At 47.8% G+C, this 16,880-nt stretch overlaps 1 protein-coding gene across 3 annotated transcripts in view; it reads left to right on the forward strand.

The window, feature by feature from the left end:
• Positions 1-705: 705 nt before the first annotated feature.
• The window catches only part of ACOT7 (acyl-CoA thioesterase 7), a 116,904-nt gene continuing 100,729 nt past the window's right edge, over positions 706-16,880 (forward strand). Inside the window, exons 1-2 of one of the 3 annotated variants that reach the window (XM_070254077.1) lie at positions 743-959; positions 1,741-1,859. Coding sequence is in view for 1 of the 3 variants with exons in the window: in XM_023635891.2 (XP_023491659.1) it covers positions 796-959 (164 nt within the window). In the remaining 2 variants the exon portion in view is untranslated. Of the gene's footprint in view, positions 960-1,101; positions 1,369-1,740; positions 1,860-16,880 lie in introns of those variants that run through there. The other 2 variants (XM_023635891.2, XM_070254080.1) reach the window with 2 other exon arrangements.

The raw sequence follows: 16,880 nt of genomic DNA on the forward strand, positions 1-16,880 counted from the left end.
AAAGTCAAATCTCCCTATGACTGAAAAGTCGCATGGAGTAAAAAGCGCTCTGTAATTCCGGCACACTGAGGAGGTCATCTTTCCCCTCCTCGTGTTTTTTGGGTAGATTCTGTGACCCTGACTCGGCCTGGACGCCAGAGCGGGGCAGGCGGCGTGCGACGGCACAGATCAGCATCCTTAGGGCTCCTCACTGCGTCACGTGCACCCCCAGGAGACCTCTGCAATAACCCCGAGGCGGTTTGCTGCGGGCAGTGTAGGCAGACCCCGTCCCTCGCTTCTCTCCAGCCCAACTCGGCAGCTGTGCGCTGCTGCCGCCTGACCGCCCGGCTCCCCGCTTCACGCGCCCACGTGCCCCAGCGAGAACGACACAGCAGCTCGGCCATGAATGAACGCTCGTTTACGGGAAACCGCCCCCGCTTTCCCCTCGCGGCTGATTTTAGAAGCCGAGACCCGGGCGGCGACTCCCGCAGGCCCCTCTGCCGCACACCCGCCACAACGCATCGTGGGCGCGCCGGGCGATGCAAGCTGCTGGGCGCGGGCGGCGGGAACGCCCCACACAAACATCCGCCGCGCCCAGTGACCCACGCGGCCGCCCACCCCGGCGCCGCCCACCCCGGCGCCGCCCAACCGCCACCGAACCTTCTGGAAGCGGCCCCCCGGCCGCCGCCAGAAACAGTCGTCGCGAGAGCAGGCCGCGGCCGGGGGGCGGGGCGGGGCGGGGCGCGAGGGGAGGAGCCCGCGCAGGAGGCCGCGTTCGATTCGCCGCCGGCGCCCGGGCCCCGCCTCGCCGGCGCCATGGCTCCGCCTCCGCCCTCCCCCTCCATGGCGCCGCCCGGGCCCATTCATTCCGCGCCCGGCCTGCCGGACACCTGCGCCCTCCTTCAGCCGCCTGCCGCCGCCGCAGCCGCCAGCATGTCGGGCCCCGCCGCCGAGACCCCGTCCGCCATCCAGATCTGCCGGTAAGAGGGGCGCGCGGCGCGGCCAGGATGCTGAGTCGCCGCCCGGGCCTTCCCCCCGCCCCTGCTCGTCCCCGCCCGGCCCAGGCCGGTCACCTCGGGCTTGCAGCCTCCTGGGCACGGCCGGATGCGCCTCGGATGTCGCAGAGCCGGCTGCCTCTCCGCGCGCCTCCTCCCGGCCTCCGGCGCATCCCGGGGGCGGCGCCGCGGTCACGCAGGCCGTTTGCGCAAGGAATCGGCGCCGCGCCCTTCTCGGGCGGGGGTCGGAGCGCAGCCCCCCGCGTCTTGCTCAGTTCCGCCCTGCCCGGTGCCCGAGCGCGCTGGAGCCCCAGCCCACTTTCTTCTGAGCCCCCAATTCGTTATTTAAGCGGTGGTGCAAAGTCCGCTGGATCCCCTGAGATGTGGGGCGCAGGTAACCAGCTCGCTGGGCGGCGGCCGGAGCCCCGCAAGCCCATCCGTGGATGCCCAAGTGGGCGAGGGCTGCAGATGTCCAGTCTTTTCAGTGCACTGCCTCGGTTTCTGCGGGGAGCCGAGTGTTAAAGGGAAGAACAGAAAATACTCTTCCCTTCTAACAGTTTACTGCTAAGAGGGAATGGTCCCTTGAACCCAGAAGCATCTTACACAATGGGGGCAAGGGGTTGTTCTCAGCGAACTACCCCCGCTTCCCTCCACGGGCGCTGGGGTAGATAGAGGCCCCCAGAGGAAGCAGGAGATCGTGAGCTGGCTCGTTTCCCACCGGAGAGGGGAGGGCAGCCTCAAGGTTACTCTCTGTTTCCTTGGGCAGAACCGGAAGCAGGCACGCTGGTGTTTGAACATGAGCTAAGTACAGACGAGAAGTCTGGGAAGGCCGTACGGGCACTGGGGCCTGCAACAGGGCCTGTCCTGCGTGATGCACCACTAAGAGTAAGAGCTGACTTTTGTTTGGGGGCGGGTTCCACAAATTTGGAGGTTGGGCATCACACTGACCTTGGATCCAAGCCAGTTTAGTTTCCTGTGGATGTTGACATTTCCATGCAAAGGGTGGGCATTCAAGTGCTGGATCAATGGGGTGCCCTGACCCCACCCCGGTTTCTGAACTAGTCAAAGTCCTTTCCTGAGCTCAAGGTCAGTGTTGACTTTTCTTGGGAGAGGAAATCTTTGGGGGCGCCTTATTCCATTTGCTTTATTATTTGCTGTGTGGCTGTCTAGGCCCCACCCACTTCAAGATCCTGGGGCAAAAATAATAGAAGGAATTGATATTTGGAGACAGATGGGCCTGGAGTCAGGTCCTTGGTTCAGGCTCTGCCTGCTGTTGGCTGGGTGACCTTGGGGTCCATCGTTTGCAAAGGGCTGGTACATCTCTCATCTCTCTTGGTTTGCCCCAGTAGGGAGGACGAAAGGGATCTCCACCACTCACACTGGTAGAGGAGGAAATTGAGGTTCCAGGAGACCCAGTGCCTCTGCAAGATCATCCAGCCACAAGACCTGGGGGGACAGCCCTTGCCAGGTCTTCTGTCTCCAGGCCTGTGTTCTCTCCACTGCACTCACCTGCCAAAAGAAGATACTGATTTCAGTCTAGTCGTGGAAGGCTGGGCTTTTATTTGCTTCATCAGGGTGGTGAATAACCAGTTTATACATATTATCTTTTTTAAAACCAGCCTCTAACAGTTAATAGATTTTTGGATAACTTTAGATGTGTGCATGTGTGCGCAAACCTATATGTATGTGCTTTTCGTTACCTGCCCTGCTTACTGGGCTGCTTCTTGCATATTCACAGTTGCATGTAGTCTCTGAGCAGCTGCCTTGGCCGTGGGACACTTGGGCAGGATGCCTGGCTGAGGTTAGCCTCAGGTGCCCAGCATGACTGCCAGGGGTGGGTGTGATGAGGGCCATGGTCACAAGGACTTGGCCCAGAGAAACCCCAGGACGCTGGACAGTGGACACACCAGGGTGGGGAGCCCTTAAGGACATCTGAGCCCACACCCTGTGTTGAAAGAGGAGCTTCCTGGCCTAGGACAGCTAATCCCATGAATTTAACCAGTTTCACTGGACACCTCCAAGGAGCAAAGCGCCATGAGGGAGGGACACCAACCCAGAAAATTAGGTCCCCGACTTAGCGGGTTCCCAGTCCAGCAGGGAGAGGATCCCCAAATGCCCACCAGCCTAGACAATTAAGAGTGGTCACATGCTCTTGACTGGGAAGGATGTGTTGAAGGGATAGGGGCTGTAAAGGCTGGAGAGGGCAGTGGTTAGAGCTGATTCTGCAGTCCCAGGCCTGGGTGTGAATTCAGCTGCTGCCTCTCGTTAGCTGCCTGACCTTTCTGTGCCCCCATTTTCTTAAGGGTTATTCTGACTGTGAAAGAAAAGAAAGCACATCTAGTGCCTGGCAGAATGGCTGGCACATTGTAAGTAAACAGAAACTCTTGTCTGAAAAGTGGGACACGGTCTCAGGAGGCAGACAGCCTGGGTTCAAATCCCAGCTCTGCCTCTCGCAGGCAGGTGTGTGGCTTTTGGCACGGTCCTTTGCCTCACTGGGCCTCAGTTCTCTGGTCTGTGAGTCAGAGATGATAATATTGCTTGTCTCAGGGTTGCTGTGAGGATGAAAACCTTTGACAGTGCCAGGCACTGATAAACGGGAGCTGGCCAAGGGACCCGTTTACCCTGGGAGCTTGAACTTCGGGCAGCCCGGGCCAGTGTGGGCCGCTCTCCCCTCCTTTTGAGCCAGCCCTACAGGTGCAGGTTCTGGGACAGCATTAAAGTCTCAGAAGGGCATTTTTTCCTTTGGTTTATTTTGAGTAATGTTAATTAATGTTTTGTAGCAAATTACTTTTTTCCTCGTTGAACTCAGAGTTTTAGAATGTCAGACCTGGAAGGACCCTTAGGGGCTCCTAGAGGTTAAAGACTTGGCCAGGGGCTGGCCCGGTGGCGCAGCAGTTAAGTTCCCACGTTCCACTTCTAGGCAGCCTGGGGTTTGCGGGTTCGGATCCCAGGTGCGGACATGGCACCTCTTGGCAAGCCATGCTGTGGTAGGCGTCCCACATGTAAAGTAGAGGAAGATGGGCACGGATGTGAGCTCAGGGCCAGTCTTCCTCAGCAAAAAGAGGAGGATTGGCAGCAGATGTTAGCTCAGGGCTAATCTTCCTAAAAAAAAACAAAACAGACTTGACCAAGGTCGGCCTTGGATCTTGACTGACGGAGAGAGCCAAAGATGACTGGTGGCCTATTCTCTGCCAGGTGTCTCCATTGTTGGGGTTTTTTCACTGCTCACCCAAGCTTGGGCTTATATTTGGTTGTAAGGCTTAATCGTGGTATCAGCGTGGGCCCCTAGTCAGCTGCCTGACTGTCCAAGCAAAGTTGAAAGACATGTTGTGTGACAGGTTGTTGGAGAGTATGATATTGTGGAACAGTGCCGTCCACTAGGACTCTCCTCAGTGATGGAAATGCTCCATGTCCAACATGGTGGCCACTAATGACAAGTGGCCATTGAGTGCTTGAAATGTGGCCAGATCCGGAGGAACTGAATTTTTAATTGCATTCATTGTAATTTATTTAAATGTAAATGTAGACAGCTCCTGTGGCTGGTGGCTACCTTATGGGACAGTGTGGTACATGGAGGAATTTAACAAACCGGTGTTCATGGTAGGCCTCTGGGGGAAGGGTTTCCTGAGGGAAGCTCAGAAGCTCTCTGGGGACTGCAGTCAGCTCTTAAACAACTAAGCTTGTGGAGGTGGACCTTGGTGTGGACATTGCCCAGGGCAGATAACCTTGGAATCCTTTATTTGTAGGTAGGTGTGTGAGGTCTACAAGGTTTTCTTCCTTCCGTGCTGTTAGATGCAAATCTACTGGGAAGTATCTGGAGGTTGGTGATTGCTTTGCTCACTGCTGTACCGTGAGTGCCTAGAAAAGTGCCTGGCGTCTAGTAGATATGCCAACAAATATTAGTGGAATGGACCTGAATTTTAGTATGTTATAGGGTTGGAATTTTTTCCCCTTGTGGCTCTGTCTTTGGGTTTATAGTGTAATTAATAGAAACAGAATCTGACTTACAGAAATCACTCTCAGAGCTAGTGTTCTGGAACAGTCCATAAAACAACACACAGCGCTGGCTCCATTCCTGCTGGGATGTGGGGGCCCTGGGTGAAGATGCAGTCTTTGCAGCCCAGAGAGCCTGTGGTAGGGAAGGCTATGCTCGCTTACTGTCCAGCCTGCCCTCTAAGTGAGCCAGGCAGCCTGGCATCGCCCTTGACTTGGCACCACAACTGACCAGCTCCCTGGTTTCTGTCGGGCCAGAAGTTCCTTTCTCCTGTGGGGCGTAGCTTCTCCAGCTGGGGCCTGGGTGGGGTGACCACACTGTGTGCCTCCACCTCCACTTTCCTCCACTCTCAGAGGTGTCCTGGGGGGGGACAAATTATGGGGTCAACTCACCGGTGGACTACCTACGTCTGAATAACTGAGGAAGCTTGTTACAAATTGCAGATTTCCTACGTGCAAATTATACTTTAGAAGAAAATCTACAAAATGCAGATTTTAAAACATTTATGAGATACTTGGGGAAACTTGAATAGTCACTTGATAGTTAATAGTGTTAAGGAATTTCTAGGTTTTTTTTTTTAAGGTGAGATAACTGTATTATCATTATGCTTTTTTAAAATCAACTTTATTGAGACATAATGTGCATACAATAAAATGTGCCTATTTTATTTATCTATATAAATTATTTTATTGAAGTCTATTGGTTTATAATATTGTGTAATTTCAAGTGTACATTATTATATATCAGTTTCTGTATAGACTGCATCGTGCTCACCACCAATAGTCTAATTTTTATCTGTCACCATACACATGTGGCCCTTATCTCTTTCACCCACCTCCCACCTACTTCCCCTCTGGTAACCACTAATCTGTTCTCTTTATCCATGTGTTTATCTTCCACATAAGTGAAATCATGATGTTTGTCTTTCTCTGTCTGGCTTATTTCACTTAATATCCTCAAGGGCCATCCATGTTGTGGCGAATAGAATGATTTTTTTCTTTTTTTATGGCTGAGTAATATTCCATTGTGTGTGTGTGTGTGCATATATGTTATTCCATTGTATATGTATATACCGCGTCTTTTTTATCCGTTCATCCGTTGATGGACACTTGGGTTACTTCCACGTCTTGGCTATTGTGAGTAATGCTGCAGTGAACATAGGGGTGCATAAATCTCTTTGAATTGTTGATTTCATGTTCTTTGGATAAATAGCCAGTAGTAGGATAGCTGGATTGTATGGTCTTTCAATTTTTAATTTTTTGAGAAATCTCCATACTGTTTTCCATAGTGGCTGCACCAGTTTGCATTCCCACAGTGTGTGTGAGGGTTCCTTTTTCTCCACAACCTCTCCGACATTTGTTATTTTTTGTCTTGGTGATTATAGCCATTTTAACAAGTGTAAGGTGGTATCTTAGTGTGGTTTTGATTTGCCTTTCCCTGATGATTAGTGATGTTGAATATCTTTTCATGTGCCTATTGGCCATCTCTATATCTTCTTTGGAGAAATGTCTGTTCACATCCTGTGCCAATTTTTTTATTGAGTTGTTTGTTTTTTTTTGTTGAGTTGTATGAGTTCTTTATATATTTTGGAAATTAACCCCTTGTCAGATATATGATTTGCAAATATTTTCTTCCAGTTGGTGGGTTGCCTTTTCGTTTTATTCGTGGTTTCCTTTCCCTTGCAGAAGCTTTTGAGTCTGATGTAGTCACATTTATTTACTTTTTCTTTTGTTTCCCTTGCCTGAGTAGACATGGTATTCGAAAAGATGCTGCTAAAACCAACGTCAAAGAGTGTACTGCCTATATTTTCTTCTAGGAGTTTTATGGTTTCAGGTCTTACCTTCTAGTCTTTGATCCATTTTCAGTCAATTTTTGTGTACAGTGTAAGATAATGGTCTACACCTGTTCTTTTGCATGTGGCTGTCCAGTTTTCCCAACACCATTTATTGAAGAGACTTTTCTTCTCCATTGTATGTTCTTGGCTCCTTTGTCGAAGAACAGCTGTCCATGGATGTGTGGTTTTATTTCTGGGCTTTCAATTCTGTTCCATTGATCTGTGTCTCTGTTTTTGTGCCGGTACCATGCTGTTTTGATTACTATAGCTTTGTAGTGAAGTCAGGAATTGTGATATCTCCAGCTTTGTTCTTTTCTCTCAGAATTGCTTTGGCTATTTGGGGTCTTTTGTTGTTTCATGTAAATTTTAAGATTATTTGTTCTATTTCTGTGAAGAATGTCATTGGGATTCTGATTGGGAGTGCATTGAATCTGTAGATTGCTTTAGGTAATATGGACATTTTAACTATGTTTATTCCTCCAATCCATGAGCATGGAATATCTTTTTTTTTTAAATGAGGAGATATAGCTTTTTTTTTTTTTTCCTGAGGAAGATTCGTCCTTAACTAACATCTGTTAGTAATCTTACTCTTTTTGTATGTGAGCCACCGCCACAGCATGGCCACTGACAGACCAGTGGTGTAGGTCTGTGCCTGAAACTGAACCAGGCTGCTGAAGCAGAGTGCACTGAACTTAACCGCTAGGCTACCAGGCTGAGCGTGGAATATGTTTCCATTTCTCCCTGTCTTCTTCAGTTTCTTTCAATAATGTCTTATAGTTTTCAGTGTATAGGTCTTTCACCTCCTTGGTTAAGTTTATTCCTAGATATTTTGTTCTTTTTGTTGCGATTGCAAATGGGATTGTATTCTTGACTTCTCTATCTGCTAGTTCATAGAAATACAACTGATTTTTGTAAGTTGATTTTGTATCCTGCAACTTTGCTGTAGTTGTTGATTACTTCTAATAGTTTTGTGGTGGATTCTTTAGAGTTTTCTATATAGAGAATCATGTCGCAAACAGCGAGAGTTTTACTTCTTCCTTTCCAATTTGGATACCTTTTATTTCTTTTTCTTGCATGTTTGCTCTGGCCAAAACCTCTAGTACTATGTTGAATAGGAGTGGTGAGAGTGGACACCCTTGTCTTGTTCCTGTTCTCAGAGGGCTAGCTTTCAGTTTTTCACCGTTAAGTATGATGTTGGCTGTGGGTTTGTCATATATGGCCTTTATTATGTTGAGGTACTTTCCTTCTATACCCATTTTATGGAGAGTTTGTATCATAAATGGATGTTGGATCTTGTCACATGTTTTCTCTGCATCTGTTGAGATGATTGTGTGATTTTCATTCCTCATTTTGTTAATGTGTTGTATCACACTGATTGATTTGTGGATGTTGAACCATCTCTGCGCCCCTGTGCCCACTTGATCATGGTGTATGATCCTTTTAATGTCACTGTAATTAGAAAGAAATTACATTGTAATTTCTCCTCTTTCATTTTTAATTATATTTATTTGAGCCTTCTCTCTTTTTTCCTTAGTGAGTCTGGCTAAGAGTTTGTCAATTTTGTTTAGCTTCTCAAAGAACCAGCTCTTAGTTTCATTGATCCTGTCTATTGTTTTTTTAGTCTCTATTTAATTTATTTCTGGTCTAATTTTTATTATTTCCCTCCTTCTGCTGACTTTGGGCTTTGTTCTTCTTTTTCTGGTCCTGTTAGGTGTAGTTTAAGATTACCTATTTGAGATTTTTCTTGTTTGTTGAGGTAGCTCTGTATTGCTGTAAATTTTCTTCTTAGTGCTGCTTTTGCTGCATGCCATAAGAGTTGGTATGTTGTGTGTTCATTTTTATTTGTCTCCAGATATTTTTTAATTTCTCCTTTGATTTCTTCATTGATCCAATGATTGTTCAGTAGTATGTTGTTTAGTCTCCATATATATGTGACTTTCTCAATCTTTTTCTTGTAGTTAATTTCTAGTTTCATAGCATTGTGGTCAGAAAAGATGTTCGACATGATTTCAGTCTTCTTTTTTTTCTTAGATTGGCACCTGAGCTAACATCTGCTGCCAGTCGTTTCTTTTTCTTCTTCTTCCCAGCCCCCCCATTACGTAGGTGTATATTCTAGTTGTGGATCCTTCTGATTGTGCTATGTGGGACGCTGCCTCAGCATGGCTTGATGAGTGGTGCCATGTCTGTGCCCAGGATCCGAACTGGTGAAAGCCTGGGCCACCAAAGCAGAGTGCATGAACTTAACCACTCAGCCATGGGGCCGGCCCCCGTTTCAATCTTCTTGAATTTATTGTGGCTTGCCTTGTTTCCCAACATTTGGTCTATCTTTGAGAATGTTCCATGTACACTTGAGAAGAATGTGTATTCTGCTATTTTTGGATAGAATATTCTATATATATCTATTAAGTCCATCTGGTCTAGTATTTCATTTAAGGCCACTGTTTCCTTGTTGACTCTCTGTCTGGATGATCTATCCATTGATGTAAGTGGGGTGTTGAGGTCCCCTACTATTGTTGTATTGCTGTCAATTTCTCCCTTTAGGTCTGTTAATAGTTGCTCACAGCCCCACCCATTTTTTTCCCACTATCGGACAGGCTGTGGCCCTGTCCTTGACCTCCTGTCTCCTTTGCTTATGAGAGAGCCAGGCTGTATGACTTTAGGCCGAGTCATGCATTCCTTCCATTACTGGGCTAACAGAGAAGCATTCTCTGAGAGCTGTCAGCTTGACTGTGGATTGATGGGAGGAGCGGTAGTTCCACAGAGAGGCTGCTGGGAAAAGAGACCTGCTACTTCCGGTAGGGAGGGCTCTGGGGAGACAGACCAGGGGCGGCTAAGTCTTGGCCGGCAACTGGGTAAGCAGTCTGGCCCATCACTCACTACGGGATGAAGCTGCTTCCCTGGGCTCTCTGCCTCCGTGGGCTCAGCAGATCGGCAGCCGCTTGGAAGTATCTGGTGCCCAGGAGCTCCAAGGGGCCCAGGGAGAGATGCTGGGCTTCCATCTGGACTGTTGGAACCAAGTCTGATCTGCTGTCTGAACCGTGTGTGACTGCAAGGTAGGATGACAGGGACACTTCCGTGCCCACAGCAATGCCGTCTCCACCCTTGACATCAAGCTTGTCGGGAAAACTGAGCAGTCTGCCGCAGGGCCGTGGGCCACATGATTCAGGATTTATTGGAAATTCTTTGGAGTGGGCAGTGGGTACTGGGTATTCAGTGACCTGCATCTTTTGTTAGATTGTACCCACTTATGTATTCATCCTCAGTGGAGACCTGGCATGTTTTTCCACCAGAGGCTGGTTGAACCCTACCCAGCTTTGTTGGAGGAGGTGGGCTAAGGATTGGCAGGCCCTGGGCTCTGGGAAGCTGGCGTCATGAGGGCTTGAGGCAGGTGTGGAGATCAAAGCACCTGTGTGCTAGCAGCTGTGCTGGCACATTGCTCCCTGTGCACACGCTGCCAAGGGTTCTGGGACGCAGGTGTGTGCTCTCCCCTTGGGTTGGGGGTTGAACTGTGATTTTGTACCGGCAGGCGTCTGGGGGGCCAGGGGAGCTGTCCTCGTCGATCGGCTAATCCTCAGCAATGCAGTGTTGTTCTGCTTACAGTGACTTTTGTGTGTTTTCTTCTCAACTTGACAGAAACTTTGTTGAGTGGGCATATACAACCCCCGCTTTTGTACCAGCTTTATTGAGATATAATTCACATCCCATATGTTTCGTCCCTGAAGTGTATAATTCAGTGATTTTTAGTATATTCAGAGTCATACAACCATCACCACTATCAATTTTAGAACATTTCATGACCCCAAAAGAAACCCCATACCCTTTAGCCATTTCTCCCCATTCTTCCCCCACCCCTCACCAACCACTAATATATTTTCTTCCTCTATAGATTTTGCCTATTCTGGGCATTTCAAATAAGTGGAATCATGTGATGTGGGCTTTTGTGGCCTGGCTTCTTTCACTTAGCATAATGTTCTGTAGGGGAGGAAGACTATTCCTCTACCCTCTGGGTCCTTCTGGCTGGTCTAAGAATTAAATTGACATGAGACAGAACAACAGGAGAAAATCAAACAAAATTTAATAACGTGTACATGGGAGAAACCCAGGAAAACCGAGTAGTTCGCCAGAATGGCTGAAGTTGCCACCTTAAATACTATCTTCAGCTAAAGACAAAGGAGGATGTTGGGGGTAGTGGTTTGGGGCTTCAAAGAGGAGGAAGACAATTTACGTGGAGATGGAAAAGCAAATGTTTGTTAAGCAGGTGTTTGCTGCATAATCTATAGACAATGTGACCCAAGAAACACATTTTACATTACGCTACAGTTATCTTATTGTATTAGTTCCTTCCTGGAACAGGCCTTCTATCTTAAATTCTTTTTTTTGAATAGACTTCTTTAAAGATTTTTTTATTTTTTCCTTTTTCTCCCTAAAGCCCCCCGGTACATAGTTGTATATTCTTCATTGTGGGTCCTTCTAGTTGTGGCATGTGGGACACCGCCTCAGCGTGGCTTGATGAGCAGTGCCATGTCTGCACCTAGGATTCAAACCAACGAAACACTGGGCCACCTGCAGCCGAGTGCGTGAACTCAACCGCCCGGCCACGGGGCCAGCCCCTATCTTAAATTCTTTTAGGCGGTTAGAAGGAAGGTCAAAGGTTCTTTCACAGTCTTTTGTTCTTAAAAATAATCAAGGCAAAGAGACACGTTTTGGGGCGGCCAATTCTGATGCCTCACAGTTCTCAAGTTCATCCACGTTGTAGCATGTCTCAGTGTTTCTTTCATAGTACTCCACTGTACATATGTACCACATTTTGTTCATCCATTCATCAGTTGATGGACATTGCCATGTTTCCACCTTTTGGCTATTATGCATAATAGTAGTATACACATCCCTGTACAGGTTTTTGTGTGGACATATGTTTTTATTTCTCTTGAGTATATACCTAGTGTGGAATAATAAGAAATGTATATTTGGGCTTTGTCTCCTACAACCCTTGGAATCCCAGAGTGATGAGTGTTTTCTCCATGCTAATGAAATGGCTGGTGGCTGGGGGCCTCTAGGCAGTCAGGTTGGGGGCTGGGCGCCAGAAAGACCAAGGCATTATTAGCGGGTTGGAACTTTCAGCTCCAGGGAGAGGGGCTGGAGGTTGAGTTAATCACCAATGACTTAATCAGTCTTGCTTCCTGCCTCTGTAGTGGAACCTCCATGAAAATCCTGAACAGTGGAGTTCAGAGAGCTTCCGGGTTGCTGAACACATGGAGGTGCTGGGAGGCCTGCGTGCCTGGAGAGGGTATGGAAACTCTGCATACCCTGACCCCCACCCCATACCTTCCCCTGGGCATCTCTTCCATTTGGCTGTTCCTGAGTTGTAGCCTTTATATTAAACGGGTAAACATAAGTAAAGTGTTTTCCTGAGTCCTGTGAGCTGCTCTGGCAAATTATCCAATCTGAGGAGGGCGTCACAGGGACCCCCGATTTATATCTGGTTGGTCAGAAGTATGAGTAGCCCGGGACTTGTGACTGGCGTCCAAAATAGTGTCAGTCTTTTGGGACTGAGCCCTTAAATGTAGGGTCTGTGCTAACTCTGGGCTGTTAGTATCATAACTGCATTGAATTGTAGGACACTCAGCTGGTGACAGAGAGCTAGAAAATTGGTTGGTGTAAGGAAAAAACCCACACATTTTGTGTCAGGTGGTGTGTGTGAAAACAGCTCACTCAGGAATGGAATTTCTGGGTCATATGGTTACTCTGTGTTTAATCTTTTGAGGAATTGCCAGAATGTTTTCCCAAAGTGGCTGCACCGTTTTATATTCCCACCAGCAGTGTAAGAGGGTTCCACATCTTTGCCAACACTTGTTATTGTCTCTCTTTTTGTTTATAGCCATCCTGGTGGGTGTGAAGTAGGATCTTATTGTGGTTTTGATTTGAATTTCCCTGATGAGTAATGGTGTTGAGTTCCTTTTCATGTGCTTATTGGCCATTTGTACATCTTTGGAGAATTGTCTGTTCAGGTCCTTTGCCTGTTTTTCAATTGGGTTAGATGTATTTGTCTTTTTATTGCTGACTTGTAAGAGTTCCTTCTATATTCTAGAGAAGTCCCTTCTCAGATATATGATTTGCAGAGATTTTTCTCCCATTCACTGGGTTGTCTTTTCACTTTCGATGTTATCTCTTGAAGCACAAAAGTTTTTTAATTTTGATGTAGTCTGACTTTTAATAATATATATTTAATAATAAATACATGTATATATATTGGTTGTTTGTGCTTTTGTTGTCATATCTAAGAAACCACTGTCAAATCCAAGATCACAGAGCTTTATCCCTATATTTTCTTTGAAGAGTTTTACAGTTTCAGCGCTTACATTTATGGTGTGAGGTAGGGATCGAGCTCCATTCTTTTGATGTGGACACACCCTTCTTTATAAAGTGAGAGGCAGGTTCTGAGAGGCCGAATTACTTGTCAAGATCATAGGTTGATTGTTGGAGGGCTGAAACCACACACTTCCTGACCTTCACCCACACTTCTTCCTTGCAAAAGTCATTGCTCTCTGACCTTGAAGACAGAAACCAAAAGTCCGTGAGTGGCAGTAAAAATCCTGCCCTACGGGACATGGAGTGCTTCTCATATGTGTGGTTTCCTTGCAGGACTTGGCCACACCTCTTCAGGTCTGTGTGTGGTGTCTACATCTCTCTGTTTCCCACTCCCCCTCCCTGAATACCAACCCCTGCCCCATGGTGGCCTTGCTGCCCCCTGCCCCCCTTCTTCTGTGACCAGCCTGTCCTGTGGCAGGTGGCAGGCTCTTGCTGTCCAAGCCTCCTGTGGGTCAGGTCCCTGTTGGAGTCCCTTCCAGGATCATGCCAGGCAGCGCAAACCCCCTGTGCCCTGAATTCCTCACCTTCAGGCCCTGGGGCCCAGAGGCTCAGGTGTGTGGCAGGCCAGGGGCCAGCAGGCGTGACTGTGGCCTTCTAAGGCATGTTTAAAACCTCCAGAGTTGGGAGGTTGCATGTAACCGTCATGCCCTTGAGTTTGCCCCAGCGCCCTGCAAGCACATTTGTTTGGGCATCAGAAATGTGAGGCAAATCAGAATTTTAATCTAGACTGGGAAGGTAGCTCTCAGACTGGGAGTTGAAGAGTAGGACGAAAGACTTGCTTTTGCAAAGCTAATTTTCCCACGCTCTTGAGGTGTTGTGGAACATAGCATCCCAGCAGCTGGCAGGGCAGCAGCCCTGTGCCCTGGAGGCAGCGCCCACATTCCGAGACTTTGCCCTGTCTCCCATCTGCTGGACCCTTCATGCTCACTTGGTTAGCTTGCAGCCCTGGGGGCACCAGAATTACCTCTGTTTTACAGATGGGGAAACTGAGGGCAGGAGTGACTTGCACAAGCTCGGCACAGTGGGCACTGGACCCCAGGTCTGACGAGCTCTCTGTGCCTCATCACCTGCCCTGACCAGGGGCAAATGCTGCTAAAGGGAGGAGGTGGGCAATGGAGACAGCTCTCACCCACCAGCTGCCCCGAAAATGGCCTGCTGCTTACCTTTGGCTTATGAACGTGTGGGTTTAAGAGTCTAAGGTGAGATGTATCTCCCAAACTCGGCATAAGGCTGGGAGCTTGTCTGAGCCTTAGGTGCCGAGATGAAAGTGAGTGCCCTGATGCCAGGGTGTGGCTCTCGCTGGGCATGGGCCCGCAAGCCCTCCCCTGGGTCTGGGAGAAGACCCTACAGTACCTGCCCCATAGAACTTGCCTGGTGGGTCCTGGAAGGGCACCTGGCGTGTGTGCTTTGCTGTCACCTGAGGAATGGGGGCTGGAAAACGCATGGGGGTTGGATCTGGTCTCTCTGCCCTGACCTGGCCTGTCCTGGCACCGCTGCCACCAGCAGGGGCACACTGGAGACACATGCTGTCCCTCTCTAACCTATTAAAAGTCTCCAGGCTTTGAATTCCAGCCTCGTGAACCAGCTAAAGATTCCATTACCTTTGGGCACTTAGTGGGTGGAAACTTTAGCCTTGTAACTGATCGGGATGAGTGACGGTGGATGGCCCTCATTTTCAATAAGTGCCACACTTCTTCACTTGTGTGTTTCTTCGCTGGTCTGGTGCTGTGTTCACTCAGCTGTGGCTTTGTGATATTGAGATTTATAAGTATAAATTTCTATGGGGCAGGAAATTGTGCAAATTTATAAAAAGTACAAATTTATAAGTATAAATCAACAATTTATAGGTCACAAATATTTATTTTATAAGAAATATATATTTGGTCTTCATCCATGTTTCTGGCACGGAGCTCCTAAAACCCTTGGAATTTCCTAAGTTTTGAGAGTGATAAAGGTGTCTTGATATTCATGACAAACCTTTTTCAGCCACACTTGAGTTTATGTTAATGAGGAGACTTTTGGAAACATCTAAGGATAGGGCCTGATGGCCAGGGGAACCAACCATCTGATGGAGGGGTGGAACGTTTGGTCCTAGCCCCCTGGGACCTCTCGGGAGGGGAGAGGGGCTAGAGGTTGAATTGATTGCCAGTGGCCAATGATTTAATCAGTCGTGCCTAGGTAATGAAACCTCCATAAAAACCCAAAAGGACCAGGCTCAGAGAGCCTCCAGGTTGGTGAGCACGTGGAGATGCGGCAGAGGGTGAGCCTGGACAAGCGCCCCTTCCCCAAGCCTTGCCCTTTGTCCTCTTTAGCTGCCTGTTGATTTGTGTCCTTTAATGTCCTTTGTAATAAGTCAGTAATGTGGCAAGTAAACGGGTTTCCTGAGTTCTGTGAGCCACTCTAGCAAATTTATCCAACCTAGGGAGGAGGTCATTGGAACTTTATCCGTAGCCGGTTGGTCAGAAGCACAGGTGACAACCTGGACTTGTGATTGGCATCTGAAGTCAGGGACAGTCTTATAGGACTGAGCCCTTAACCTATGGGATCTGGTGCTATCTCGGGGTAAGTAGAGTCAGAATTGAGTTGAATCGTAGGACACCCAGCTTGGTGTGGGGACCCCCCAACCCCTGCTATTGTAATTGGTGATCAGAATTTCAGGCTTGTATTTGGAATTCAGAACTTTAACAGCTAAATTGCCTTTTGGTGCCCTTTGTTGTCTCAGGAAACTAGATCCTGTTTGACTGATACTCTATGCTTCCTTTCATGACAGCTGGCCCCACCTTGTCATGTGCCTTATAAAAGCCAGGCTCTTACAGGGGGAGGCCACTCACAGGCCAGCCTGAAGTGGCCTAATTGACCCATGTTATCTGAAACAGATTAGTAGTGTTCTTATTTCAGCCATACCAAATGATAATTTTTTGACTTGATTTTACTTTTTTTTTCTTTCTTTTGAGGACCATTAGCCCTGAGCTAACATCTGCTGCTAATCCTCCTCTTTTGGCTGAGGAAGACTGGCCCTGAGCTAACATCTGGGCCCATCTTCCTCTACTTTATATGTGGGATGCATCCTACAGCATGGCTTGCCAAGTTGTGCATAGGTCTGCACCCGGGATCAGAAGTGGTGAACCCCTGGGCCACCAAAGTGGAACGTGCACACTTGACCGCTACGCCACCAGGCAGGCCCCTGATTTTACTTTTAATTGCTCCCACGTACCTACTAAGTTTTTCATTTATTTTTATATAATTAATAGAATATAGAATAGGATTAAAGAATACGTTTAGTTTTGTAGGAAATTGCCTAACTGTCTTCCTAAGTGGCTGCACCATTTTGCATTCCCACCAGCAATGGGTGACAGCTTCTGCTGCTCCCCGTCCTCTCCAGCACTGGGGTGTCAGTGTTCTGGGTTTTGGCCATTCTGCTAGGTGTGCAGTGGTATCTAGTTGTTCTAGTTTGCAGTTCCTTGGTGACATATGATGTGGAGCATCTTCTCATCTGCTTGTTTGCCACGTGTCTGTCTTCTTTCCTGAGGAGTCTGTTCAGATCTTTTGCCCATTTTCATTTTGAGTTGTTTGTTAGTGTCGAATTTTAAGAGGTCTTTGTATATTTTGGATGTAAGTCCTCTATCAGATATGTGTTTTGTAAATATTTTCTCCCAGTCTGTGGCTTTCTTTTTATTCCCTTAACAGTGTCTCAGTTGGTTCCTTCAAC

This window comes from Equus caballus, chromosome 2 (assembly GCF_041296265.1).
Source record: "Equus caballus isolate H_3958 breed thoroughbred chromosome 2, TB-T2T, whole genome shotgun sequence".
Taxonomy (NCBI): Eukaryota; Metazoa; Chordata; class Mammalia; order Perissodactyla; family Equidae; genus Equus; species Equus caballus.